Source organism: Macaca thibetana, chromosome 19, assembly GCF_024542745.1.
Source record: "Macaca thibetana thibetana isolate TM-01 chromosome 19, ASM2454274v1, whole genome shotgun sequence".
Taxonomy (NCBI): Eukaryota; Metazoa; Chordata; class Mammalia; order Primates; family Cercopithecidae; genus Macaca; species Macaca thibetana.
Genome location: NC_065596.1, coordinates 17,562,481 through 17,590,065, shown reverse-complemented (window position 1 = coordinate 17,590,065; position 27,585 = coordinate 17,562,481). Strand labels below are relative to the sequence as shown.

General features: G+C 51.5%; 2 protein-coding genes across 2 annotated transcripts in view; both read left to right on the top strand.

Moving 5' to 3' along the window:
• Window positions 1–27,585, top strand: part of TRIP10 (thyroid hormone receptor interactor 10) — a 550,254-nt gene that overhangs the window by 328,498 nt on the left and 194,171 nt on the right. The window lies entirely within an intron of this gene.
• TNFSF9 (TNF superfamily member 9) lies at window positions 11,132–16,116 on the top strand. Its single transcript, XM_050771041.1, has 3 exons — window positions 11,132–11,432; window positions 12,826–12,856; window positions 15,385–16,116. The coding sequence occupies exons 1-3, from the start codon at window positions 11,175–11,177 to the stop codon at window positions 15,849–15,851; spliced, it is 756 nt and encodes a 251-aa protein (XP_050626998.1). The 5' UTR covers window positions 11,132–11,174; the 3' UTR covers window positions 15,852–16,116.

The window sequence follows — 27,585 nt, the reverse complement described above, 5'->3', positions numbered from 1 at the left end:
GGCGTAAGCGACTGCGCCCAGTTTTTTTGTTTATTTGTTTTTTCTTTCTTTTTTTTTTTTGAGACAGAATCTCTAGGCTGGAGTGCAGTGATATAATCTTGGCTCACTGCAACCTCGCTTCCCAGGTTCAAGCGATTCTTTTACCTCAGCTTCCTTAATAGCTGGGACTACAGGTACCTGCCACCACAGCTGGCTAATTTTTGTATTTTCAGTAGAGACAGGGTCTCGCTATACTACCCAGGCTGGTTTTGTACTCCTGAGCTCAGGTGATCCGCCCCCCTCAGCCTCCCAAAGTGCTGGGATTACAGTCGTGAGCCAGCACGCCCAGCCCTGCCTGCTTTTTTGCCCAGACAAGATCAACCCTTGTACACAGTCATGTGGAGGCACCGCACTCTCAGCCCACTGGCAGCAATGATGACGGGTCCTATTGGGCAACTGCTGTATGCCAGGCACTATTCTGGCTCCCTGATTCTGGACAACAGTCCCACAAGGTGGTGACTGGTGTTAGTCCCATTTCATATATGGGGAAACTGAGGCACAAAGCGATGGAAAGATTTCAAGGTCATGTAGCCAGCAGAGGCAGAGCTGGGATTTGAAGCCAAGTGAGTTAAATCCTACGCTATGGTGCTGTTCCACTGGAAACACACCCATGCCGGCATGCATCCTCCTGAGCACACAGCGGAGACACTGTGTATCATGTCGGAGACACTCGGTCCCAGAGTAGCAGGGTGTGTGCCCCAACTTCACAAAGCTCAACTGCTTTGCACAATCATACCTTGCAAGCTGGGAGTGGTAGTTCTTGCCCCTAATCCCAGCACTCTGGGAGGCTGAGACAGGAGGATCTCTTGAGGAAATGTTTTGGTCATTTCTTCAACTTCAGGAGTTCCAGACCAGTCTGAGCGACGTAGTGAGAATACACCTTGTGACTCTTTTTTTTTTTTTGAGATGGAGTCTTGCTCTGATGCCGAGGCTGGAGTGTAGTGGCACAATCTCGGCTCACTGCAACCTCTGCCTCGCGGGTTCAAGCGATTCTCCTGCCTCAGCCTCCCAAGTAGCTGGGATGACAGGCACCCGCCACCGCGCCCGGCTAATTTTTTGTATTTTTAGTAGAGACGGGGGTTTCACCATGTTGGCCAGGATGGTCCCCAACTCCTGACCTCAGGTGATCGGCCTGCCTAGACCTCCCAAAGTGCTGGGATTACAGGTGTGAGCCACCATGCCTGGCCTGTACCTTGCAACTCTTACACAAAACCCCAGGTGCACACACTCGGGTGCCAATCCGTGTTTTCCAGAGACCTGGATGTAGCTTTTCCAGCAACTGGAACTCATTTGAACTATGTAATTCCCCTCTCCGTGTCTCTTTCCTCCTTCAACATGTGTAAACACTCCTTCATGACTCAAGATCAATCTCAGGCTGGGTGCTCATGCCCGTAATCCCAGCATTTTGGGAGGCCAAGGCAGGAGGATCACTTGAGCTCAGGAGTTTGAGACCAGCCTGGGGAATATAGCGAGATCCCGTCTCTAAAAAAAAAAAAAAAAAAAAAAAAAAAAAAGGTCCGGGCGGAGTGTAATCCCAGCACTTTGGGAGGCTGAGGTAGGAGGATCATGAGGTCAGGAGTTTGAGACCAGCCTGGCCAACATAGTGGAACCCCATCTCTACTAAAAATACAAAAAATTAGCTGGGCTTGGTGGCAGGCGCCTGTAATCCCAGCTGCTTGGGAGGCTGAGGCGGGAGAATCGCTTGAAGCCGGGAGGCAGAGGTTGCAGTGAGTTGAGATCGAGCCACTGTACTCCAGCCCGGGTTACAGTGCATGACTCCATCTCAATAAATAAATAAATAAATAAATAAATAAAGCATGGTATGGTAGTGTGTACCTGTAGACCCAGCTATTAATACATGGGAGGCTGAGGCAGGAGGATCGCTTGAGCCCAGGAGTTCCAGATCAGCCTGGGCAACATAGTGAGACCCCATCTGTACAAGAAATAATAATAATAATAAAAGAGCTGGGTGTGGTGGCATGTGCCTCTAATCCCAGCTACTCAGGAGGCTGAGGTGGGAGGATCTGGGAGTTCAAGGTTGCAGTGAGCCATGATTATGCCACTGCACTCCAGCCTGGCCAACAGAGCGAGACCCTGTCTTTAAAAAAAATAAGATCCACTTCACTTCATACTTTCCTTCCCTTTTTTCTTCAGTTCCATCTGGTCCCTAGCTTACTCTGTAACTGTCTGACTCATGCAAATTGCTCTGCTCACACCAGTAATGCTCTGTGAGGCTTCACCTCTGCCCCGGGGTAGACAGAGGACCCAGGCCAGGTAAAAGTTAACACTCAAAGAGGTCACTGGCAACATGATGGGAGACACACTACAGAGACCCTGAGAGGAGAGGATTTTTGCTAGGAAACAATCAAGGTGGACTTTATGGGGGAGGCATCTGTTCACTCAACCTCAGAGGCAGAAGAAGGAGGGGCCCCCTGGCACAGCCTGGGGTGCTGTCCCTTCCAACTACTTCCTGTGCAATCCCTCCCTCAAGGCCTGTGATGGTGAGGGTGGAGAGTGGGGCCCTTCCCCAGTGGGTGAGGAAAACCAGAGCCCACGCTTACTTCGAGGAGACAGCTGAGCACAGAGGTGTGACTCCAGTAAACGTGAGGTGCTAAGAGGGTGACGTTGAGTCTCCATGGTGGGCGGGGCCGCCTGGCTCAGATGTCCCAACCACAGCACGTCACGGCGCTCCCTGACTGCGGCCTGAGCCTTCCCCAGGCGTTGAGGTCTTGTTTCCCTTCCCTGGGGTGCACCTTCAGAACTCCGCCAAGCCCCCCAGCACAGATAGGAGTTCAGACCAGTCACAGTGAGACTTTGGCCAAGAGACCTCACTTTCTGGAGTTTCAATTTCTGTGCCCACGTTTTAGGGACGATGGTGTACCACAGAACTGTAGAGAAAATTCAGTGACCATCACAATGACAGGTTGCCTTTATTGAACATTTACTATGTGCTCGGCACAGCGCTCAGAGCAAGCTTTCCGCCATTCTTTGAGATCCACTATGATTTCCATTTAACACATCTGAACAATGAGCTGAATCAGAGAAGTGAAGCAGTTTGCCCAAGATCACACAGCAAAAACTCCCACACTCTCTCTCTCTCTTTTTTTCTTTTTCTTTTTCTTTTTTTGAGACAGAGTCTTGCTCTGTTGTCCAGGCTGGAGTGCAGCAGCACAATCTCTGCTCACTGCATACTCCGCCTCGCGCATTCAAGCGATTCTCCTACCTCAGTCCCCTGAGTAGCTGGGATTACAGGCATGTGCCACCATGCCCAACTAATTTTTTGTATTTTTAGTAGAGACGGGATTTCACCGTGTTAATCAGGCTGGTCTCAATCTCCCGACCTCAGGTGATCCACCTGCCTTGGTCTCCCAAAGTACTGGGATTATAGGCATTAGCCACCATGCCCAGCCTGTCTTTCTTTTTTTATTTTTGTTTTTATTTGAAAGACAAGGTCTTGCTCTTTTTTGCCCAGGCTGAAGTGCAGTGGTGTAACCATAGCTCACCGCAACCTGTGCCTCCCCAGGTCAAGCGATCCTCCCACCTCAGCCTCCCTGAGTAGCTGGGACCACAGGTGTGTGCCATGACACCTGGTTAATTCTTTTTTTTTTTTTTTTTTGAGATGGAGTCTCACTCTGTTGCCCAGGCTGAAGTGCAGTGGCTCGGTCTTGGCTCACCACAACCTCCGCCTCCCGGGTTCAGGTGATTCGCCTGCCTCAGTCCCCCAAGTAGCTGGGACTACAGGCGTGTGCCATCATGCCTGGCTGATTTTTTTTTTTTTTTTTTTTTTTTTGAGACGGAGTCTCGCTCTGTCGCCCAGGCTGGAGTGCAGTGGCACGATCTCGGCTCACTGCGAGCTCCGCCTCCTGGGCTCACACCATTCTCCTGCCTCAGCCTCCCGAGTAACTGGGACTACAGGTGCCCGCCACCACGCCTGGAGAATTTTTTGTATTTTTAGTGCAGACGGAGTTTTACTGTGTTAGCCAGGATGGTCTCGATTTCCTGACCTCGTGGTCTGCCCGCCTTGTCCTCCCAAAGTGCTGGGATTACAGGCATGAGCCGCCGCACCCGGCCTTTTGTATTTTTGGTAGAGACGGTGTTTCAGGATGTTGGCCTGGCCTTGTTTTTTGTTGGTTTGTTTGTTTTTTTAGAGATGGGGGTCTTGCTATATTGCCCAGGCTGGTCTTGAACTCCTGGGTTCAAGTGATCCTCCCACCTTGGATTCCCAAAGTGTTGGGATTACAGTCACGAGCCACTGCGCCCATCCCACACAGCAAGAACTCTGAAGAGCTGGAATTGAAGACTCCAGAGACAGCAAACATTGTTCTGAGAAGGACCAGACAGTAACTATTTTGGGCTTTGTGAGCTAGTCAGTCCCTCGTCACAACTCTTCAACTCCACCATAGTGTCAGCAAAGCCACCATAGACAATGAGGAATGAAGGGAGGATCACTTGAGCCTGGGAGTTCGAATGAATGAAGACCGGGTGCAGTGGCTCAGGCCTGTAATCCCAGCACTTTGGGAGGCCAAAGAGGGTGGATCAGGAAATCAGGAGTGCAAAACCAGCCTGGCCAAGACGGTGAAACCCTGTCTCTACTAAAAATATAAAAATTAGTCGGGCGTGGATGCGGGTGCCTGTAATTCCAGCCACTCGGGAGGCTAAGGCAGAGAATTGCTTGAACCTGGGAGGCAGAGTTTTCAGTGAGCCGAGATCATGCCACTGCACTCCAGCCTGGGCGACAGGGTAAGACTCCATCCATCTCAAAAAAAAAAAGACAATACGGAATGAATGAGTGTGGCTGTGTGCCAGGCACACTTTATTTATGGACAGTAAATGGGAAATTCATATCATTTGCACGTGTCAGGAAATGTTATTTTTCTTTTCTTTTTTTTTTTTTTTTTTTTGGAGACGGAGTCTCGCTCTGTAACCCAGGCTGGAGTGCAGTGGCCGGATCTCAGCTCACTGCAAGCTCCGCCTCCCGGGTTCACGCCATTCTCCTGCCTCAGCCTCCCGAGTAGTTGGGACTACAGGCGCCTGCCACCGCGCCCGGCTAGTTTTTTGTATTTTTTAGTAGAGACGGGGTTTCACCGTGTGAGCCAGGATGGTCTCGATCTCCTGGCCTCGTGATCCGCCCGTCTCGGCCTCCCAAAGTGCTGGGATTACAGGCTTGAGCCACCACGCCCGGCAGGAAATGTTATTTTTCTTTTGATATTTTTCCAGACATTCAAAAACAAAAACAATTAAGTGAAAGAATCTTCATTTGCAAGGCTGCTCAAAAACTGGCAGTGGGCCATATTCAGCTTTTGGCTGGAAGTTTGCTGATCCTGGCTCTAGAGTGCTCTTAACCTTTATGCTACAATTATTTCTCGTTTCCTTTTGTTTTGTTTTTGTTTTTGTTTTTAGAGGTAGCGTCTCACTCTGTCACCCAGGCTGGAGTGCAGTGGTGCGATCCTAGCTCACTGCAGCCTCAGCCTTCTGGGTTCAAGTGATCTTCCAACTCAGCCTCCTGAGTAGCTAGGACTACAGGCGTGAGCCACCATGTCCTGTGGCACCAGTATCTTTAAATCTTTTTAAAATTTATTAAATTTTTTTTTTTTTTTTTGAGACAGAGTCTTTCTCTGTTGCCCAGGCTGGGGAGCAGTGGCGTGATCGTGGCTCATTGCAGCCTCTGCCTCCCAGGTTCAAGTGATTCTCCTGCCTCAGCCTCCAGAGTAGCTGAGATTACAGGCTCGCACCACCACTTCCATCTAATTTTTGTATTTTTAGTAAAGGTGGGGTTTCACCATGTTGGCCAGGCTGGTCTCAAACTCCTGGCCTCAAGTGATCCGCTTGCCTCAGCCTCCCAATATGTGGGGATTACAGGCGTGAGCCATCGCGCCCGGCCTAGAGTGCGCTTAACCTTTATGTTATATTTCTTTCTCTTTTCCTTATTAATTTATTTTATTTATTTTTTTAAAGATAGGGTCTCGCTCTGTTGCCTAGCCTGGAGTGTAGTGGTGCAATCATAGCTCACTGCAGCCTTCACCTCCTGGACTCAAGCAGTCCTCCCACCTCAGCCTCCTGAGTAGCTGGGACTACAGGCATGAGGCACCATGCCCAGCAGCATCAGTATCTTTTAATCTTTATTCCTGGCCTGGCGCGGTGGCTCATGTGTGTAATCCCACCACTTTGGGAGGCTGGGGCGAGCGGATCACTTGAGGTCAGGGGTTCAAGACCAACCTGGCCAACATGGAGAAACCTTGTCTCTACTAAAAGGAGGCAGAGGTTGCAGTGAGCCGAGATGGTGCCACTACACTGTAGCCTAGATGACAGAGCAAGACTGTCTCAAAAAAAGGAAAAAAAAAAGTCTTTATTCCTGGTTGGTCAGTTTCCTTGGAGAGGAACCTTCTGCCTATCCATCTTCTGGATCCTGGATGCGGAGGGAGTAGAGGTAAGCGCTGAGGGCATGTGTGCGTCTTAATTTCACATTCACATTCCAGGTTCAATGAACACTCCTGTTTCCCACTACCCGCAATTTTTTTTCTCTTTCCAGAAACTCTGCCATTTCCCTTTCTCTCTCTCTCTCTTTTTTTTTTTTTGAGACAGAGTTTCACTCTTGTCACCCAGGCTGGAGTGCAAAGGCGTGATCTCCGCTCACTGCAACCTCCGCCTCCCGGGTTCAAGCAATTCTCCTGTCTCAGCCTCCCAAGTAGCTGGGATTACAGGTGTGTGCCACCATGCCTGGCTGATTTTTTTTTGTATTTTTAGTAGAGGCGGGGTTTCACCATGTTGACCAGGTTGGTGTTGAACTCCTGACCTCAGGTGATTCACTCACCTAGGCCTCCCAAAGTGTTGGGATTACAGGCATGAGCCACGGTGCCCAGCCCATTTTCCTTTCTGTTTTTTTTTTTTTTTTAACGGAGTCTTGCTTTGTCGCCAGGCTGGAGTGCAGTGGTGCGATCTTGGCTTACTGCAATCTCCGCCTCCCAGGTTCCAGCAATTGTCCTGCTTCAGCCTCCCGAGTAGCTGGGACTACAGCGTGCCCCACCATGCTCAGGTAATTTTTTGTATTTTTTAGTAGAGATGGGGTTTCACCGTGTTAGCCAGGATGGTCTCAATCTCTTGACCTTGTGACCCACCCGCCTTGGCCTCCCAAAGTGCTGGGATTACAGTCATGAGCCACTGCCCCCGGCCTTTCCTTTCTCTTAAGGAAAAAACAAAACAAAAAAAACAAAAAAAAAAAACTGGACGCAGTGGCTCACACCTGTAATCTCAGTACTTTGGGAGGCTAGGGCAGGAGGATCCATTCAGCCCAGGAGTTAGAGATCAGCCTGGGCAACATGGAGAGACTCTGTCTCAATTAAAATATAAAATAAAATATCCTAGCCAGGCGCGGTGGCTCACGCCTGTAATCCCAGCACTTTGGGAGGCTGAGGCGGGCGGATCACAAGGTCAGGAGATCGAGACCACAGTGAAACCCTGTCTCTACTAAAAATACAAAAAAAAAAAAATTAGCCGGGCGCGGTTGTGGGGGCCTGTAGTCCCAGCTACTCGGGAGGCTGAGGCAGGAGAATGGCGTGAACCCGGGAGGCGGAGCTTGCAGTGAGCCGAGATCGCGCCACTGCACTCCAGCCTGGGCGACAGAGCGAGACTCCGTCTCAAAAAAATAAAATAAAATAAAATAAAATTAAAATATCCTGTGTGCATTCACTTAGGAAAAAATGCAATAAAATAAAATAAAAAATAAAAAAGAATAAAAAAGGGCCTGGTGGCCCAGCAGCCCACCAAGGTAGCTCACGCCTATGATCCCAGCACTTTGTGAGGTCGAGATGAGCGGATCAGTTGAGCCAAGGAGGTGGACTGAGCAATATGGTGAAATCCCATCTCTTCAAATAATACTAAATTAGCTGAGCATCGTGGTGCGTGCCTATAGTCCTAGCTACTTGGGAGGCTGAGGTGGGAGGATTGCTTTAGCCTGGCGGTTGAGGTTGCTGTGAGCTGGGATTACCCACTGCCTGGGTGACAGTGTGAAACCCTGTCTCAAAAAAATAAAAATGATTTAGAAAGGGCCAGGTGAGGTGGCTGTTACCTGTAGTCCCAGCACTTTGGGAGTCTGTGGCGGGAGGGTCACTTAAGCCAAGGAGTTCGAGGCTACAATGAGCCGTGATGACAGCACTGCACTCCAGCCTGGACAACAGAGTGAGATGCTATTATTTTTGAGACAGAGTCTTGCTCTGTCACCGAGGCTGGAGTGCAGTGGTGCAATCTCGGCTCACTGCGACCTCCACCTCCCGGGTTCAAGTGATTCTCCTGCCTCAGCCTCCCAAGTAGTTGGAACTACAAGCATGCGCCACCACACCCAGCTAATTTTTGTAGTTTTTTTTTTTTTTTTTTTTTTTTTTTTTTAGTAGAGACAGGGCTTCACCATGTTGCCCAGGCTGGTTTTGAACTCCTGAACTTAAGGGATCCACCCGCCTCAGCCTCCCAAAGTGCTGGGATTACAGGCGTGAGCCACCAGGTTGGGCCGAGAACCTATCTTAAAACAAAAAATTCCTTCTCTGATTCTGTCTTATGGAAAGTGGAGAGGAGCTCATGTCCCTTCCGCATTTTTTTTTTTTTTTCTTTTTGAGATAAGAGTCTCACTTTGTCACCCAGGCTGGAGCGCAGTGGCACGATCTCCATCTCAGCTCACTGCAATCTCCGCCTCCCGGGTTCAAGCGATTCTCTTGCCTCAGCCTCCTGAGTAGCTGGGATTACAGGCACCTGCCATCACGCCTGGCTAATTTTAGTATTTTTAGTAGAGATGGGGTTTCACCATGTTGGTCAGGCTGGTCTTGAACTCCTGACCTCAGGTGATCCACCTGCCTCAGCCTCCCAAAGTGCTGGGATTACAGGCGTGAACCACCGTGCCCTGCCTTCTTCCGCAAATTTATCTATGGCAAACTTCTGTATTTTAGCCGCCATCCACCACGTTGTTCATGGTTGAGGGGATTCACCAACAAGTAAGTCTTGGGGGTGGTGGAAATCTAAGGAAACTCACCTTTCCATTCTGCTGGCTTGTAATTTTTTTTGGTTTACGAACAATTGCTTAAGTGTCACTACAGTGAAGTTTCAGGAGACAGTGAAAGCAGAGGCTGGTTCAGTTTGTCACCTTGACCCGGAAGGGATGGTATATAGGGAGACATGAGTGGTAAGAAGGTGTCTGGCAGTTGCAGGTCTGGGGAAAGAATGTTCCAGGCCCAGGAACAGCAGCTGCGAAGGAAAAACGTGGGCACAAGTGGCATTCTCAAACTTACGGGCCGTGAGAATCTTCTGGAGGACGCCCCCTCCAGAGAGTTTCCAGGTGCTAGAATTTGCATAGCTAATTGATAGTGGCCCTGTTGCTGGGTTGGGCCTCACACGTGGAGAACCCAAACCGTATATAGGAAGTGTTTAGCATTTGGTAATGTTCCTTCAACACTAGCCAGTATCATTATTGTTTTCTCTGTAATCCCCCAGGGAGGCCCAATACAGGATCAGACACAGTGCTGACATCGGAAGATACTTGTTCTGTTGCATGAGAAGTCTCCTTTATGACTGGGCACGGAATGCATGCCTGCACTCACAGCGCTGAGAGGCCAAGAGAGGAGCAACGCTTGAGTCCGGGAGTTTGAGACCGGCTGAGCAACATAGCAAGATCCTGTCTCTATAAAAAAGTAAAAAATTAAAAAAAATTGGTAGGCATGGTGGTATGTGCCTGTAGTTCCAGTTATTCAGGAGGCTAAGACAGGAGGATGGCTTGAACCCAGGATTGGAGGCTGCAGTGAGCTATGATCGTGCCACTGCACTCCAGCCTGGGCAACAGAGCTGGTATCTGAAAACAAAACAAGTCCCTTTATTTCATGGGCTGTTGACTCCTGCTAGCAGAGGGATAAAAGGTGTGGTCTACCTCCCATCTCCCGTGGGGCTGGGAGACGGGAAGGGAGTTGGCTAGTGTGGACCCACACTGGTCTGGGCAGACCAGGACTTCAACACCAGCCAAGGGCTTTCCCCGGGTCACCTCCCTCTCCATCTAGGAGTACTTCCTCTTTTGGGGCTAAGTTTTCACTGCTTTTTGGCCCATCCTCCCAGCCCCGGATTGGCCGCCTCCAGCAGGCCAGAGCAGATGGGAAATGTGAGTTTCCTCCAACTGGCTCCACACTGTCTCTTTCTCGCAAGGGGAATTTCTCCACCTGGACTCTCCGAGCTTCTGCTTATAGGGTCCCGAGGGACTCCTGCCGGGAAGCATCCAGTGGGTGGGTGGGGGCAGGCCAGGGAAGGCCCAGGGATCCTGGGGAAGGTGGGCAGGAGGGCTGAGCATGACACTCAGGGTTCCATTAGGGGGGTTGGGGCTTGGGGGCAGGTGCTCCAGGAGTGGGGGTGGTTGAGGCCTGGCTGAAGCCTGACCCTTCTTAGGAAGTGCTGGATGTGGGGGAACCTGGGGGAGTCCTAGTGATGGGAGGCTAGGGGGTGCTGAGAGGAGGGGAAGGAGACAGAGACTAACAAGGACAAGGAGAGAGACAGGGAGACATAGAGAGTCAGAGACAGAGGGAATCAGAGACAGAGAGAAACAGGCAGAGAGACAGAAAGAGTGAGAGCCAGAGACATACAGAGACAGGGAGAGACACAGAGACGCATAAAGAGAGGGAGCCAGAGGCAGAGACAGAGAGAGATAACAGAGCCAGAGATAGGGAGAGTCAGAGACAGAGAGAGTCAGAGACAGAGAGACAGAGATAGATAAAAGAGCCAGAGACAGGGAGAGAGAGAGAGAAAGACGTTAACGGGGAGACACACAGAGCAAAGGAGACTAAGTCAGCAAGAGACCCACAGAGATACCGGGAAAGAGCGGCAGAGAGGGAGAACCAGGGCAGTGGAGACCCTGCAGGCAGAAAAGAACCTGGGGCCGAGCTTGGAAGGCCGGAAACGCAAAGGAGAGCGAAAGGCGGAGAGAGATCCGAGTGGAGAAAATTTCGCAGAGTCACGGGGGCAAGGGGAAAGGCTCTGGGCTGGGAAGGGGCGTGGCCGCGGGCGGAGGGGCGTGGCCGTCGGCCGCGGGCGGAGGGACGTGACAGCGGTACCCTTTTTTTGAAGTCTATAAAAGGCTGCGCGCTGTGTCTGCCGGCAGTCTCCGGTCGCCGGTCATGGAATGCGCCTCTGACGCTGCCCTGGACCCCGAGGCCCCGTGGCCTCCCGCGCCCCGCGCCCGCGCCTGCCGCCTGCTGCCTTGGGTTCTGGTGGCCGTGCTGCTGCTGCTCGTTGCCGCCTGCACCGTCTTCCTCGCCCGCCCCTGGGCCGTGTCCGGGGCTCACGCCTCGCCTGGCTCCGCGGCTAGCCCGAGACTCCGCGAGGGTCCCGAGCTTTCGCCCGACAATCCCGCCGGCCTCTTGGACCTGCGGCAGGTGAGACGTGCCCCGACCCTCGGTAGCTGGTCTCGCGGGAGACCCCTACCGTCCCTGTGGGACTCCCTTCTCCCTCCCGCACCCCCAGGGACACCTGTTCTACACTCCCGGCCTGGGAGAGGAGACTCACGGGGGCTCCCTTTCTCCATCTAGCACCGAGGCGGGGCGAGGGGGCACACCTTTCATCGCTCACCCCTACGAGACCTCATCAGTACCCCAGGCCGGGGGCGGGGAGGAGACTGCCCAACAGTTCTTTTTGGACCCCCCAAGGGTCTCCTTCTTCTTCTAGCCCGGGGGGCGCCCCTTTTATCCTGCGCCCGCTAGGAGACCCTATCTGTATCCCGCACGGGGGAGAGGGGACCCCGACAAGTTCTTTTTGGACCTCTAAGGGCTCTCCTTCTCCGTCTTGCACGGGAGAGCACCCCTTTCATTCCACATCCCCACGAGACCCCATCAGCACCCCAGGCCAAGAGGAGGAGACCCCCACCGTCCTCAACCCCCCAAGGACACGTCTTCTGCACCCCGGGTCGGAGAAAGACTGGCTTCTCTCCTCCATGTGGTACTGGGTGGGGGCACCCCTCTTCATTCCGCATTCCCAAGGCACCCCATCTGCACCCTGGAAGGGAGACCCTCCGCGGTTCTCCAACCCTCGATAGCCTCCTTTCTCTATGTAGGACTTAGGACGGAGAGGGCACCTCTTTTTACGCGGCAACCTCACAAGATCCGCATCCCTGCGGGGGAAACTTTTCCATCCGCGATCCGAGGGGGGCACTTCCTCTTTATCTGGGACCACCAGGGAGACCCCCAGTTCCTTTGCTAACTCCCAAAGAGCCTTATCCCCAACCGTTGAGGTATCCCCCTCTCCCTTGCAAGACCCCCAGGGGAATCCCCGCAAGGGGGCTGGAAAGAAGAGGGATCTATTTTCCCTCCTGAATTCTCGGAGGTCTGTCCTTGGGGCAGGTTGAGCCACCAGTTTCTTGTGTGTGTGTGTGTGTGTTTGTGTGTGTGTTTGTGTGTGTTCGTGTGTGTGTGTTCCTGTGTGTGTGTGGTGTGTGTGTTCGTGTGTTTGTGTTTGTGGTATGTTTGTGTGTTTGTGTTTGTGGTGTGTTTGTGTGTGTTCGTGTTTGTGTGTGTTCGTGTGTGTGTTTGTGGTGTGTTTGTGTGTGTTCGTGTGTGTTTGTGTGTGTGTGTTCGTGTGTTTGTGGTGTGTTTGTGTGTGTTTGTGTGTGTATTCGTGTGTGTGTTCTCAGTGTTCTTTAGTTGGAAGTGAAGGGAAGCGTAGGCTTCAGGTCTGCACAGACCCTGGGGACCCTGACAACTGAAGTGAGTGGAGACAGAACCTCCATTTTCTCGGGGAACCCCCATCCACCTTCGTTCTTTCCACTTTTAACAGGGCATGTTTGCGCAGCTGGTGGCCCAAAATGGTGAGTGTCCTGCGCCACTTCCGGTCCCTGGCCCCTCCTGGGGATACTAAGAAGGGGGAACACCTGGAGAGTGGGGCTCTGCCGCCCACCCGCTCTGACCCTCGACCGCTGCCTTCTCTAAAAGCTGCCACTTCACCTCTTTGAACGCCACCGATCCCTCTTTCGTCCCTCTTTCTGACTTGCCCTGACTCTCTGGATACCATGGCCTCCCCATCAGACCCCCATCTGGGCCCACCTGGGACCCCTGCCCTCTCAGAGTTGGGGCTTGACATCCCCAACCCCCAGCCTGGTTTTGTGTCTCTGGCCTCCTTCTTTTTGAAATCTTCCTCCCTGTTGCTTTTCTTCCCTCTTTCCTGCCCCTTCCCCACTCCCCCAGCCTCTCTTCCCCACCTCTTCTCCTCCCCCAGAGCCTCCTCCCTACTCCCATTCTCTCCCCCATCCCCAGGCCCTCCTCCTCTCCCCTTCCCCTCCCCTAGACCCTCCTCCCTGTCTCTTACCCTACCCCTTCCCCAAACCCTCCTCCCCAACGCCATCCTCTCCCTGTTTCCAAGACCCTCCTCCCCACACCTTCGCTCTCCGTCGAGAGACCCCCTTCCCTTCCCGTTGGAGACCTCTTCCCCCTTCCCCTCCCATTCTAGAGACCCTCTTCCCCCTTCCCCTCCCATTCTAGAGACCCTCTTCCCCCTTCCCCTCCCATTCTAGAGACCCCCCTTTCCCCCTTCCCCTCCCATTCTAGAGACCCCCTTCCCCCTTCCCCTCCCATTCTAGAGACCCCCTTCCCCCTTCCCCTCCCATTCTAGAGACCCCCTTCCCCCTTCCCCTCCCATTCTAGAGACCCCCTTCCCCCTTCCCCTCCTATTCTAGAGACCCCCTTCCCCCTTCCCATCCCATTCTAGAGACCCCCTTCTCCCTTCCCCTCCCATTCTAGAGACCCTCTTCCCCCTTCCCCTCCCATTCTAGAGACCCCCTTCCCCCTTCCCCTCCCATTCTAGAGACCCCCCCTCCCCCTTCCTCTCCCATTCTAGAGACCCCCTTCCCCCTTCCCCTCCCATTCTAGAGACCCCCTTCCCCCTTCCCCTCCCATTCTAGAGACCCCCTTCTCCCTTCCCCTCCCATTCTAGAGACCCCCTTCCTCCTTCCCCTCCCATTCTAGAGACCCCCTTCTCCCTTCCCCTCCTATTCTAGAGACCCCCTTCTCCCTTCCCCTCCCATTCTAGAGACCCCCTTCCCCCTTCCTCTCCCATTCTAGAGACCCCCTTCCCCCTTCCCCTCCCATTCTAGAGACCCTCTTCCCCCTTCCCCTCCCATTCTAGAGACCCCCTTCTCCCTTCCCCTCCCATTCTAGAGACCCCCTTCCTCCTTCCCCTCCCATTCTAGAGACCCCCTTCTCCCTTCCCCTCCTATTCTAGAGACCCCCTTCTCCCTTCCCCTCCCATTCTAGAGACCCCCTTCTCCCTTCCCCTCTCCCTCCAGAGACCCCTCCCCCTTCTCCTCCCCTCCAGAGACCCCTTCCCCCTTCCCTCCCTCTCCAGAGATCCCTTCTCCCTCTCCAGAGACCCCACCCCCCTTCTTCCCCCCTGCAGAGACCCCATCCCTCCCCCTCCAGAGACCTCTTCCCCCTTCCCTCCAGAGACCCCATCCCCGTTCCCTCCCCACTCCAGAGTTCCCCTTCCCCTCTTTCCCTCCCCCTGCCCAATACTCCTCCCTACCCCTTCCCCTCGCAGTCGAGAGACCCCCTCCCTGCCATCTTCTCTCCTTGGTGCTTCCTTCTCCCTAACCCCTCCTCCGCCCCTTCCTCCTCCCTTTTCCTTTCTTTGAAGTCCTCTCTTACTAGGTCCTCTGTCCACCCGTCTCAAAGTTCCCTTGATTCCCTGATGGATCCTTCCTCTAGAACTTCCCCCTTTCCTAAGGACCTTCCCTCTCCCTCCCAGCTCCCTCCCAGCCTCCCTCTCCCCCTCTCCTCTCCCCTTTCCTGCCTTCTCTCCCTTCTCCCCCATCTCCATTCTGTCTGGAATCTGCTGCTCCCTCCAACCCCCTCACTGCCCTCTCCAGGAGTCCCCTTACCCCTCCCCGAGGCCTCTTCCAGCCAGACTCGCCGGACCTTTTGCTTTTCACCCCGTCCTCCTCTTCCTGAAAGTCTCCCCCCGCAGCCGCATCGCTCCTTCCCCACCCAGCCTCCTGGAGTTCTGCCCTGTCCTGACTCTTGGCCTTCCCCCTGGATTCCCTTCCTCTGTTCTATCCCCTTCTTTCCCTTCCCCAGCCCTACCCCCGCTCAAAGTCCAGTCCCCTACGACCTCAGTCTCCTTCAATCAGCCGCCCCCCACCCTCAGCTCCTCCCCCCACGCTCCCCTGCCCCACTCCCCACCCCACCATTCCCCGTTTCCCTCCCCCGTCCCCCCCCACCCCACCTCCCCTCGACCCCCCTCACCCTTTCATTTCTCCCAGAGCTGCGCTGTCCTGCTCCGTGGCCACGCCCAGCTGTGTTGGGACCAGCTCAGCGAAACTAAGTGCATCCTATCCTCCCACAGTTCTGCTGACCGATGGGCCCCTGAGCTGGTACAGCGACCCAGGCCTGGCAGGCGTGTCTCTGGCGGAGGGCCTGAGCTACAAGGAGGACACAAAGGAGCTGGTGGTGGCCAAGGCTGGCGTCTACTACGTCTTCCTGCAACTAGAGCTGCAGCGCGTGGTGGCCGGCGAGGGCTCAGGCTCCGTTTCGCTTGCGCTGCACCTGCAGCCACTGCGCTCTGCTGCTGGGGCTGCCGCCCTGGCTTTGACTGTGGACCTGCCATCCGCCTCCTCCGAGGCTCGGAACTCGGCCTTCGGTTTCCAGGGCCGCCTGCTGCACCTGGGTGCTGGCCAGCGCCTGGGTGTCCATCTGCACACTGAGGCCAGGGCATGCCATGCCTGGCAGCTTACCCAGGGCGCCACAGTCTTGGGGCTCTTCCGGGTGACCCCCGAAGTCCCAGCCGGACTCCCCTCACCGAGGTCTGAATAACGCCCAGCCTGGGTGCAGCCCACCTGGACAGAGACTGAACCCTACTCCATCCTTCATGGAGACCCCTGGTGCTGGGTCCCTGGTAATTTCTCTACCTCAAGGGGCTTGGCAGGGACCCCTGCTGCTGACCTCCCCTTGAGGACTCTCCTCACCCACTCCTTCCTCAAGTTGGACCTTGATATTTATTCTGAGCCTGAGCTCAGATAATGTATTATATATATTATCTATATATCTATATATATATCTATATATCTATTTAAAGAGGTTCCTGAGTTTGTGGAATGGGCTTTTTTAGGGGAGTTGTTTGGGGGGGTGGGTCTTCGACCCTGCCGAGGCTAGTCTTGAACTCCTGGACTTAGACGATCCTCCTGCCTCAGCCTCCCAAGCAACTGGGATTCATCCTTTCTATTAATTCATTGTACTTATTTGCTTATTTGTGTGTATTGAGCATCTGTAATGTGCCAGCATTGTGCCAGGGCTAGGGGGGCTAGAGAAACATCCAGAAACAGACTGAAAGAAAATCTGAGTTATGGTAATGTGTGAGGAATTTAAAGACTCATCTCCAGCCTCCACCTCCTGTGTGATATTTGGGGACTAGCTTTTTTCTTTCTTTCTTTCTTTCTTTTTTTTTTTGAGACAGAGTCTCGCTGTGTCTCTCAGGCTGGAGTGCAGTGGCGTGATCTCGGCTCACTGCAAGCTCCGCCTCCCGGGTTCACGCCATTCTCCCGCCTCAGCCTCCCAAGTAGCTGAGACTACAGGCGCCCGCCACCTCGCCCGGCTAGTTTTTTATATTTTTAGTAGAGATGGGGGTTTCACCATGTTAGCCAGGATAGTCTCGATCTCCTGACCTCGTGATCCACCCGCCTCGGCCTCCCAAAGTGCTGGGATTACAGGCTTGAGCCACCGCGCCCGGCCCTTTCTTTTTTTTTTTGAGATGGTCTTGTTCTGTTGACCAGGCTGGAATGCAGCGGTGCAATCATGAGTCAATGCAGCCTCCAGCCTCGACCTCCCCAGGCTCGGGTGATCCTCCCATCTGAGCCTCTCGAGTAGCTGGGATCACAGGTGTGCACCACCGCACTTGGCTAACTTTTTAATTTTTTTGCAGAGACAGGGAGGGTATCGCTATGTCTCCAAGGTTGTTTACATGCCAATACAATTTATAATAAACACTCATTTTTCCTCCCTCTGGAGAGTTGGTTGTTAACCATTTACCAGCACATCCTGTCCCTCTCTGCTCTACAGAGCTGGCCAGTTTCTTCAGCCCCATAATTTCCCCACCGTACAGATCTTTCACGACCACCCCTATAACTAGACGCATCCTCTGGCCCGCTAGGATAGCCCTGTGACCCTGCAACCCAGGCCTTAACATGGGATTTGTGGGGAGAGAAGGATGGTCCCCCCAACTCTGGTCCGGGAGCCAGTGCCAAATCTGATTGGTCAAACCTGATTGGTCACCGTCTGTCTGGCTACAGGGTGGTTTGCCTGTTTTGAATAACACTCCTGGCAACAGGTGACTCAATTCCTTTGTCCCAGTTGATTGGGTCAGGTTGGACCTGTGACTCAAGCTGGGCCAATCGGATCTCCTCCCCAGGAATGTGGGTGGTCTGGGCCACAGAGGCTAGATAGTGGAGAGAAGGAAGTTGTGCAAAGACTCAGATGCGACCACAGAGTTACAGGAGCTACTTTGATTTCCTTCTTGCCTCTTGCTGGTGACATGGGTTGCCATTTTAATGGCAAAACTGCAATTACTTTTGCATCAACCTAATAGTTTTCTAGGGCTGCCATAAGAAGGTACCGTAAAATGGGTGGCTTAAAGCAAACGAGAGTTGTTATCGCTCGGTTCTGGAAGCCAGAGTCCAAAGTCAAGGTGTTGACAGGGCCATGCTCATTCTAAAGACTCCAGGGGAGAGGACTTCCTTGCCTCCTCCTAGATTCTGGTGGTTACCAGCAATCCTCTAATCTCTGCCTCTGTTGGTCACATGGCTGTGTTCTTTCTGTGTGACTCCATCTCTCTCTCTTCTTCCTCTTTTTTTCTTTGAGATGGAAGGAGTCTCACTCTGTCACCCAGGCCAGAGTGCGGTGGCGCCATCTCGGCTCACTGCAACCTCCACCTCCTGGGTTCAAGCGATTCTCCTGCCTCAGTCTCCAGAGTAGCTGGGATTACAGGCGCGGGCCACCACACCCAACTAATTTTTGTATTCTTAGTAGAGACAGGGTTTCACCATGTTGGCCAGGCTGGTCTTGAAGTCTTGACCTCAAGCGATCCGCCCGCCTTGGCCTACCAAAGTGCTGGGATTACAAGCATAAGCCTCTGTGCCTGCCTTCTTCTTCTTTATGTATTTTTTTTTTCTTTCTGTAGAGACAGGGTCTTGCTATGTTGCCTAGGCTCATCTTGAACTCGGAGTAACCCTCCTGCCTCAGACTCCCAAAGTGCCGGGATTACAGGTGTAAGGCACAAGGCCTGAACTCTCCCCTTTTTATAAGGACACTAGTCATACTGGATTCAGGGCCCACCCTCTTCCAATATGACCTCATCTTAATTTAAATAATTACATCTGCAAAGACCCTATTTCCAAAGAAGGTCATTAATATAGTTTGGCTCTGTGTACCCACCCACTTTTTTTTTTTTTTTTTGAGGCGGAGTCTCGCTCTGTCGCCCAGGCTGGAGTGCGGTGGCCGGATCTCAGCTCACTGCAAGCTCCGCCTCCCGGGTTTACGCCATGCTCCTGCCTCAGCCTCCCAAGTAGCTGGGACTACAGGTGCCCGCCACCTTGCCTGGCTAGTTTTTTGTATTTTTTAGTAGAGACGGGGTTTCACCGTGTTAGCATCTCCTGACCTTGATCTCCTGACCTCATGATCCACCCGTCTCGGCCTCCCAAAGTGCTGGGATTACAGGCTTGAGCCACCGCGCCTGGCTCTTTTTTTTGGATAGACTCTCATCTGTCGCCCAGGCTGGTGTGTAGTGGTGCAGTCTTGGCTCACTGCAACCTCTGCCTCTTGGGTTTAAGTGATTCTCCTGCCTCAGCCTCCTGAGTAGCTGGGATTACAGGAGCAGGCCACCACTCCTGGCTATTTTTTTTGTATTTTTTGTGGAGGGTTTTGCCATGTTGGCCAGGCTGGCCTCGTACTCCTGACTTCAAGTGATCCACCCGCCTTGGCCTCCCAAAGTGCTGGGATTACAAGCGTGAGTCACCTTACCCAGCCCCCTTGGGGTTCTGAGCTCCCCTAAGCTAAAATCAAGGTGACTGAAGGTTTGCATTTCTTCTGGAGGCTCTAGAGGAGAATTGCTTTCCTTGTTTTCCAGGCGTCTAGAGGCTTTGTTTTTAATTTAATTTAATTCTATTTTGTAGAGACAGGGGTCTCCTCATGTTGCCCAGGCTGGTCTTGGACTCCTGACCTCAAGGGATCCTCCTGTCTTGGCCTCCCAAAGTGCTGGGATTACAGGCGTAAGCCACCACACCTGGAAGCTGATGGTTTTAAAGTGTGGCACTTCCCTGCTTGCTCTTTCCTTCTTGCTGCCTTGTAAGATGTGCCTTGCCTCCCCTTCATTTTCCTCCGTGATTGTAAGTTTCCTGAGGCCTCCCCAGCCATATGGAGCTGTGAGTCCATTAAACCTCTTTTCTTTTTCTTTTTTTTTTGAGACAGAGTCTCACTCTGTCACCCAGGCTGGAGTGGAGAGGCACTATCTTGGCTCACTACAAGCTCCGCCTCCCGAGTTCACACCATTCTCCTGCCTCAGCCTCCCGAGTAGCTGGGACTACAGGTGCCTGCCACCACGCCTGGCTAATTTTTGTATTTTTAGTACAGACGGGGTTTCACTGTGTTAGCCAGGATGGTCTTGATCTCCTGACCTTGAGATCTGCCTGCCTTGGCCTGCCAAAGTGCTGGACAGGCATGAGTGACTGCGCCCAGTCAAACCTCTTTTCTTTATAAATTACCCAGTCTCAGGTAGTTCTTTATAGCAGTGTGAAAACAGACTAATACAGTCATACCCAGGAAGGGCAAAAATAGTGAGGGGCCACTGTTCAACTCAGCCTAGTATCAAGTGTTGAGGACCATGGAATGTCTGGTGTGTTCCCATGAATTTTCTTCTGGGGTGGATTTTGTTCCAAATTTGTAGCCAAATAACCTCTAAGACAAGAACCCCTAAGCATGCAGGCCTCCAGGTCCCTCACTGTCCCCTTGGGTGGCTTTGGCATTCAAATGATTGCCCTGCTTTTGGGGTTATGTGGGGCCTGGGTGTGCCTCACAGCAGGGATGCTTGGACCCCATAATGTTCTAGGATGTTCCCAAGACCCAAGACTATGCATACAGCTGAAATTCTACAGTAGTAGCAATAACCACAGATGCATTTATTGATGTTTACTAGTCCCAGGCATTATGCATTTATTGCATCTGCAAAGATGCTATTTCCAAATAAGGTCATATTCTGAAATTTTAGGAAGGACATGAATTTTGTGGGGACACTCTTCAACTCACTATTCAACCCAGGTGCATTTACTTTATTTTTTTGTTTTTGAGACAGAATTTCCCTCTGTCACCCAGGCTGGAGTACAGTGGCACGATCTTGGCTCACTGCAACCTCCACCTCCTGGGTTCAAGCGATTCTTCTGCCTTAGCCTCCTTAGTAGCTGGGATTACAGGTGCCCACCACCACGCCCAGCTAATTTTTGTATATTTAGTAGAAGAGGGATTATGCCATGTTGGCCAGGCTGGTCTTGAACTCCTGACCTCAAGTGATCCTCCCGCCTTGGCCTCCCAAAGTCCTGGGATTACAGGTGTGAGCCACTGTGCCCAGCCCAGATGCATTTATTAATGTTTACTCGTCCCAGGCACTAATTACCTTATGACGACCCCTGTGTGAAGCTGCTATTCTATAATTATTCCCATTTTATAGACAAGGAAACTGAAGCCCAGGGAAGTGGGCTTAACACCACACAGTCCCAGTAACAGGCAGAGTGGTTGACAATGTGAGTTCTAGAGATGGACTTCCTGGAACCCTGGATCTTTTCCAAGTAACCCCATGGAATATGCAAGAGGGTAGCGTGTTTGAATTATGCTCCTTCCACCCTCAAATTCACATGTTGAAGTCTTAACCCCCAGAACTGCAGAATAAATAAAATTATTTATTTTTTAATTTTTTGTTCTAACATGATCTGTGTTTTGTTTTGTTTTGTTTTTGAGACAGGGTCTTGCTCTGTCACCCAGGCTGGAGAGCAGTGGTATGATCACAGTTCACTGCACCCTCAACCTCCCAGGCTCAAGTGATCCTCCCACCTAAGCCTCTGAGTAGCTGGCGCTACTGGTGTGCACTACCAAGCCTGGCTAATTTTGTTTATTTTTATTTTTATTATTATTTTTAAATTTATCGTTATTATTATTATTGTTTTTCGAGATGGAGTCTTGGTCTGTCACCAGGCTGGAGTGCGGTGGCACGATCTCAGCTCACTGCAACCTCTGCCTCCTGGGTTCAAGCAATTCTCCTGCCTCAGCCTCCTGAGTAGCTGGGATTACAGGTGCCCGCCACCAAACCCGGCTAATTTTTGTATTTTTAGTACAGATGGGGTTTCACGATGTTGGCAGTATGGTCTCCAACTCTTGACCTCATGATCTGCCCACCTCAGCCTCCCAAAGTGTTGGGATTACAGGTGTGAGCCACTGTGCCTGGCAATTTTATTTGTTTTTTTGTAGAGATGAGGTCTTGCTATGTTGCCTAGGCTGGTCTCAAACTCCCGGGCTTGAGTTATCCTCCCGACTCTATAAGAATTAAAGAAAGAGGAAAGAAACAGGAAAGGTGGCTTAACAGTCAAGCCACCTTTCTCTCTTATTTTCAGAGAAAATAAACCTGAGAGGGGCTTCTGGCTGAGTTAGGTCAGAGGCACACTCTCTTACAGACTAGGAGTTTTTAGAGATTTATCAGAAGCTTGGACTGCTTCTGTGTTTCTTTCTTTCTTCTTTTTTTCTTAGTTGAAGTCTCGCTCTGTTGCCCAGGCTGGAGTGTGGTGGCACAATCTCGGATCACTGGAACCTCTACCTCCCCGGTTCAAGCAATTCTCCTGCCTCAGCCTACAGAGTAGCTGGGACTACAGGTGTGCGCCAACACACCCAGCTAATTTTTGTGTTTTTAATAGAGATGGGGTTTCGCCATGTTGGCCAGGCTGGTCTCAAACTCCTGACCTCAGATGATCTGCCCGCCTTGGCCTCCCAAAGTGCTGGGATGATAGGTGTGAGCCACTGTGCCCAGCCCTGTGTTTCTTTGTTGTGCTTATCTAGGAGGGAGAGTTGCATGTCTGTCCCCATGCACCTTCCTGCAGCTGCAGGCATTGCCCGCCGAGTCTGCCTTTAGCTTCCCCATGTTAGTGCATCTGAAGGGAAAGGAATGTGTTTATTAAGTAAGACCCCACTGTTTTACTGGGGCCCATTGATTGAGGGTGAAGTTTGGCAGTTACCCAAGAGACTTCCTCCTCGCCTCCCGCTGTGTCTGAGCTGCCTTATCTGTGTTTTACTGTCTGATCTTTCTGGCTGCTTGTAGTTAGAAGAGAAGTGATTTTCTTGAAATGCATGAGGCTAGAAAGGGAGCTGGAGGTCAGGTGCAGTGGCTCACGCCTGTAATCCCAGCACTTTGGGAGGCTGAGGCAGGTGAATCACTTGAGGTCAGGCGTTTGAGACCAGCCTGGCCAACATGGCAAAATGCTGTCTCTACTAAAAACACAAAAGTTAGCTGGACGCACTGGCATGCACCTGTAATCCCAGCTACTCAGGAGGCTGATGCAGGAGAATCGTTTGAATCCGGGAGGTGGAGGTTGCAGTGAGCCAAGATCACACCATTGCACTCCAGCCTGGGCGACAAGAGTGAAATCCTGTCTCAAAAAAAAAAGAAAGAAAGAAAGGGAGCTGGAACTTGAAGTGGCGGGATTTGTCTGAGATGACGATGCTCTGACTCTGTCAGCCTTGGCCTCCCAAAGTGTTGGGATTACAGACCTGAGTCACCGCACCTGGCCCACAAACAATTATAAATAAAGCTTAACTCTTATATAAAGACCTGACAATGCATACAATGGTCCTCTGTTGATTTGGAAGCAGGGACAGTTTTCTATTACAGTCTGTTGATTGTATTGTATAATTGTTAAGGGAAAAAAGGAAAATTATATTTCTGTTTTTTGTTTGTTTTGAGACGGAGTCTCGCTCTGTCACCCAGGTTGGAGTGCAGTGGTGCGATCTCAGTTCACTGCGACCTCCACCTCCCTGGTTCACAAACGATTCTCCTGCCTCAGCCTCTTGAGTGGCTGGGGTTACAGACACACACCACTACACCCAGCTAATTTTTGCATTTTTAGCAGAGACAGGGTTTGTTGGTCAGGCTGGTCTCCAACTTCTGGGCTCAAGTGATCCACCCACTTCAGCCTCCCAAAGTGCTGGGATTACAGGCATGAGCCACCAAGTCCGCCCTCCCCAGTATTTCTTATTGGAACTGTTTTTCTTGTTTGAGGTTTCTTTTCCACACCCTGAATCTACAATGACCCAACCACAAATTCGGGAACCTCGCTTCTGAGGCCCATTCTCTGATGAGTAAGTTTAGTCCCAAATGGGGAAAGTACCTAAGTTTCAGCCTTTTCAGCCTGACTGCATCTATTTCGAGATAGGGTCTTACAGGGGTGATAACGTTAAAATGAGGTCATTAGGGTAATCCCTGATCTAATATGACTGATGTTCTTATAAAATGGGGGCTTTGGCTAGATGTGGTAGGGTGGCTCATGCCTGTAATTCCAGCACTTTGGGAGGCCGAGTCACGTGGATTGCTTGAGCCCAGGGGCTTGAGACCAGTCATGGGCAACATAGCAAGACCCTGTCTCTACAAAAAATACAAAAATTAGCTGGGTGTGGTGGTGCACACCTGTAGTCCCAGCTGCTAGGGAGGCTGAGGTGGGAGATCACTTGAACCTTGAGGTCAAGGCTGCAGTGAGCTATGATTACCACTGCAATCCACCCTGTGTGACACAACAAGATCCTGTCTCCAAAAAAAGTGGGGATGAGGGGTGGAATTTGGACGCCGACACACACAGGGAGAGCAGCATGTACAGAAGAAAATGGCATCTGTGGCCAGGCCCCAGTAGCTGACGCCTGTAATCCCAGCACTTTGGTGGATCACTTGAGATCAGGAGTTTGAGATCAGTCTGGCCCATATAGTGAAACCTCGTCTCTACTAAAAATACAAACGTTAACCGGGTGTGGAGGCGTGCACCTGTCATCCTGGCTACTCCATCTCAAAAAAACAAAAAAAAAACAAAAAAAAAAAAGAAGAAAATGTCATCTATAAGCCAAGGAGAGAGGCCTGGAACACAGCCTTCCCTTACAGCCCTCAGACGGAACCTTATCTGCCAATGCCTTGATTTTGGACTTCCAGCCTCCAGAACTGTTAGACAATACATTTCTGCTGTTGAAGCCCCCAGTATGAGCTACTTTGTTATAACAGCCATATCAATTAAAAAAGAGAATTAAAGGAGTTGATAATTTTTTTTTTTTTTTTTTTTTTTTTTTGAGACGGAGTCTCGCTCTGTCGCCCAGGCTGGAGTGCAGTGGCGCGATCTCGGCTCACTGCAAGCTCCGCCTCCCGGGTTCATGCCATTCTCCTGCCTCAGCCTCCCGAGTAGCTGGGACTACAGGTGCCCACAACCGCGCCCGGCTAATTTTTTGTATTTTTAGTAGAAATGGGGTTTCACCGTGGTCTCGATCTCCTGACCTTGTGATCCGCCCGCCTCGGCCTCCCAAAGTGCTGGGATTACAGGCGTGGGCCACCGCGCCCGGCTTTTTTTTTTCTTTGAGATGGAGTCTCGCTCTGTCACCCAAGTGGAGTACAATGGCACCATCTCAGCTCACTGCAACCTCCGCCTCCCAGGCTCAAGTGATTCTCCTGCCTTAGCCTCTCGAGTAGCTGGAGCTACGGGCACATGCTAGCATGTCCAGCTGATTTTTGTATTTTTAGCAGAGATGGGGTTTTGCCATGGTGGCCAGGCTGGTCTCAAACTGCTGGACTCAAGTGACCCACCCGCCTCGGCCTCCCAAAGTGCAGGGATTACAGGCGTGAGCCACCGCACCCAGCCAGGAGTTGATAATTTAATACACTTTCAATGCACAGTGTCTGGCTCCTGGTTAGCAATTATTAAGGACACTCAAATGGACAGAAACGATGTTACAGAAACACAGTGGTACAATAGAGGGGTTGCGGCCAGGCACAGTGGCTGATGCCTGTAATCCCAGCACTTTGGGAGGCTGAGGCGGGTGGATCACGAGGTCAGGAGTTTGAGACCAGCCTGGCCAACATGGTGAAACCCCGCCTCTACTAAAAATACAAAAATTAGCTGGGCGTGGTGGTGGGCACCTGTAATCCCAGCTACCTAGAGGCTGAGACAGGAGAATTGCTTGAACCTGGGAGGCGGAGCTTGCAATGAGCTGAGATCACGCCACTGCCCTCCAGCCTGGGTGAAACAGCGAGACTCTGTCTCAAAACAAACAAACAAACAAACAAACAAACAAAAAAGGTTTGATTCAAAACTGGCAAGCAAGGCCAATAATAGAGAGAGTAAAAATACTATGAGAGATAGTGAAATAAGAGATAGTGAAAATACCATGAGAGATAGTGAAATAAGATAGTGAAAATACTGTACGTTGAACAGGACGCGTTGAGAGATATGACTAAGACAACACAAAGGCACATTTCTCAAGCAGTGACACACAGGTTTACAGATGACATCATACAACGACAGATGTGGGTATTAGAAAGAAGCAACAGCTCACAGAAGAGCCTTGCCGTGACACAGCTGTGATGTTACAGAGATATCCTCAAGCTGGGCATGGTGGTACATACCTGTGGCTCCAGCTACTTGGGAGGCCGAGGCGGGAGGATCTCTTGAGCCCAGGAGGTCGAGGCTGCAGTGAGCTGTGATCACACCATTGCACTCTAGCCTGGGCGACAGAGAGACACCCTGTCTTTAAAAAAAGAACCGTCGGCCGGGCGCGGTGGCTCAAGCCTGTAATCCCAGCACTTTGGGAGGCCGAGACGGGTGGATCACAAGGTCAGGAGATCGAGACCATCCTGGCTAACACGGTGAAACCCCGTCTCTACTAAAAAAAAAATACAAAAAACTAGCCGGGCGAGGTGGCGGGTGCCTGTAGTCCCAGCTACTCGGGAGGCTGAGGCAGGAGAATGGCGTAAACCTGGGAGGTGGAGCTTGCAGTGAGCTGAGATCCGGCCACTGCACTCCAGCCTGGGCAACAAAGCGAGACTCCGTCTCAAAAAAAAAAAAAAGAACCCTCTTGCCAAGAAGGGAGTTACAAAGTCATAATGTCATAAAAGCAATTATGCAAGGATGGGATATTGTAAACCAACCACAGCTTTATAATATCATAGCCATTACTCTAACGTTGCCAAACAGGAAGACAAATACTGTATGATCTCACTTATATGTGGGATCTAAAATAATCAAACACATAGAAGCAGAGAATAGAGTGGTGGTTGCCAGGGGCTGTGGGTGGGTAAAATGAAAGCTGTTGGTCAAAGGATACAAATATTCAGTTAAGAAAGACGAGGCCGGGCGCGGTGGCTCACGCCTGTAATCCCAGCACTTTGGGAGGCTGAATGGATCACCTGAGATCGGGAGTTTGAGACCAGCCTGACGGACATGGAGAAACCCCATCTGTCCTAAAAATAGAAAATTAGCCGGGCGTGGTGCTGCACGCTTGTAATCTCACCTACTCGGGAGGCTGAGGCAGGAGAATCACTTGAACTCAGGAGGCGGAGGTTGCAGTGAGCGGAGATCACATCATTGCACACCAGCCTGGGAACCAAGAGCAAAACTCTGTCAAAAAAAAAAAAAAAAAAAAAGAAAGAAGAAGGAAAGATGGCTCACGCTTGTAATCCCAGCACTTTGGGAGGCCGAGGTGGGTGGATCATTTGAAGTCAGGAGTTCAAGACCAGCTTGGCTAACATGGTGAGACCCCATCCCTACTAAAAATACAAAAATGAGCCAGCTGTGGTGGCGGGTGCCTATAATCCCAGCTACTCAGGAGGCTGAGGTTGGAGAGTTGCTTGAACCTTGCAGGTGGAGGTTGCAGTGGGTCGAGATTATAGCACTCCAGCCTGGGAGACAGAACGTGACTCTGTCTCAAAAAAAAAAAAAAAAAAAAAGGTGTCTTTATTGGATTGATAAGGAACTCCCTCCTTCTTCTTCTTTTTTTTTTTTTTTTTAAATTTTTTATTTTTGAGACAGGGTCTCTCTCTGTCATTCAGGCTGGAGTGCAGTGGGGTGATCTCAGCTCACTGCAACCTCTACCTCCCAAGTTCAAGTGATTCTCTTACCTTAGCCTCTCTAGTAGCTGGGACTACAGGCGCTCACCACCAAGTCAGGCTAATTTTTGTAGTTTTTGGTAGAGATGGAGTTTCACCATGTTGGCCATGCTGGTCTGGAACTCCTGACCTCAAGTGATCCACTCACCTTGGCCTCTCATAGTGCTGGGATTACAGGTGTGAGCCACCGTGCCCGGCCAAGGACCCCCTTCTACCAGACAGAAGCCAAGATGCACAGACTAGGGGGCAGATTATCGGCTGGATTTGAGCCTTCACTCACATCTTTAGTCCAGGGACTAAATATATGTGTGTGTGTATATATATATATATATAAATATGATTGGGTGTGGTGGCTCATGCCTGCAATCCCAGCACTTTGGGAGGCTGAGG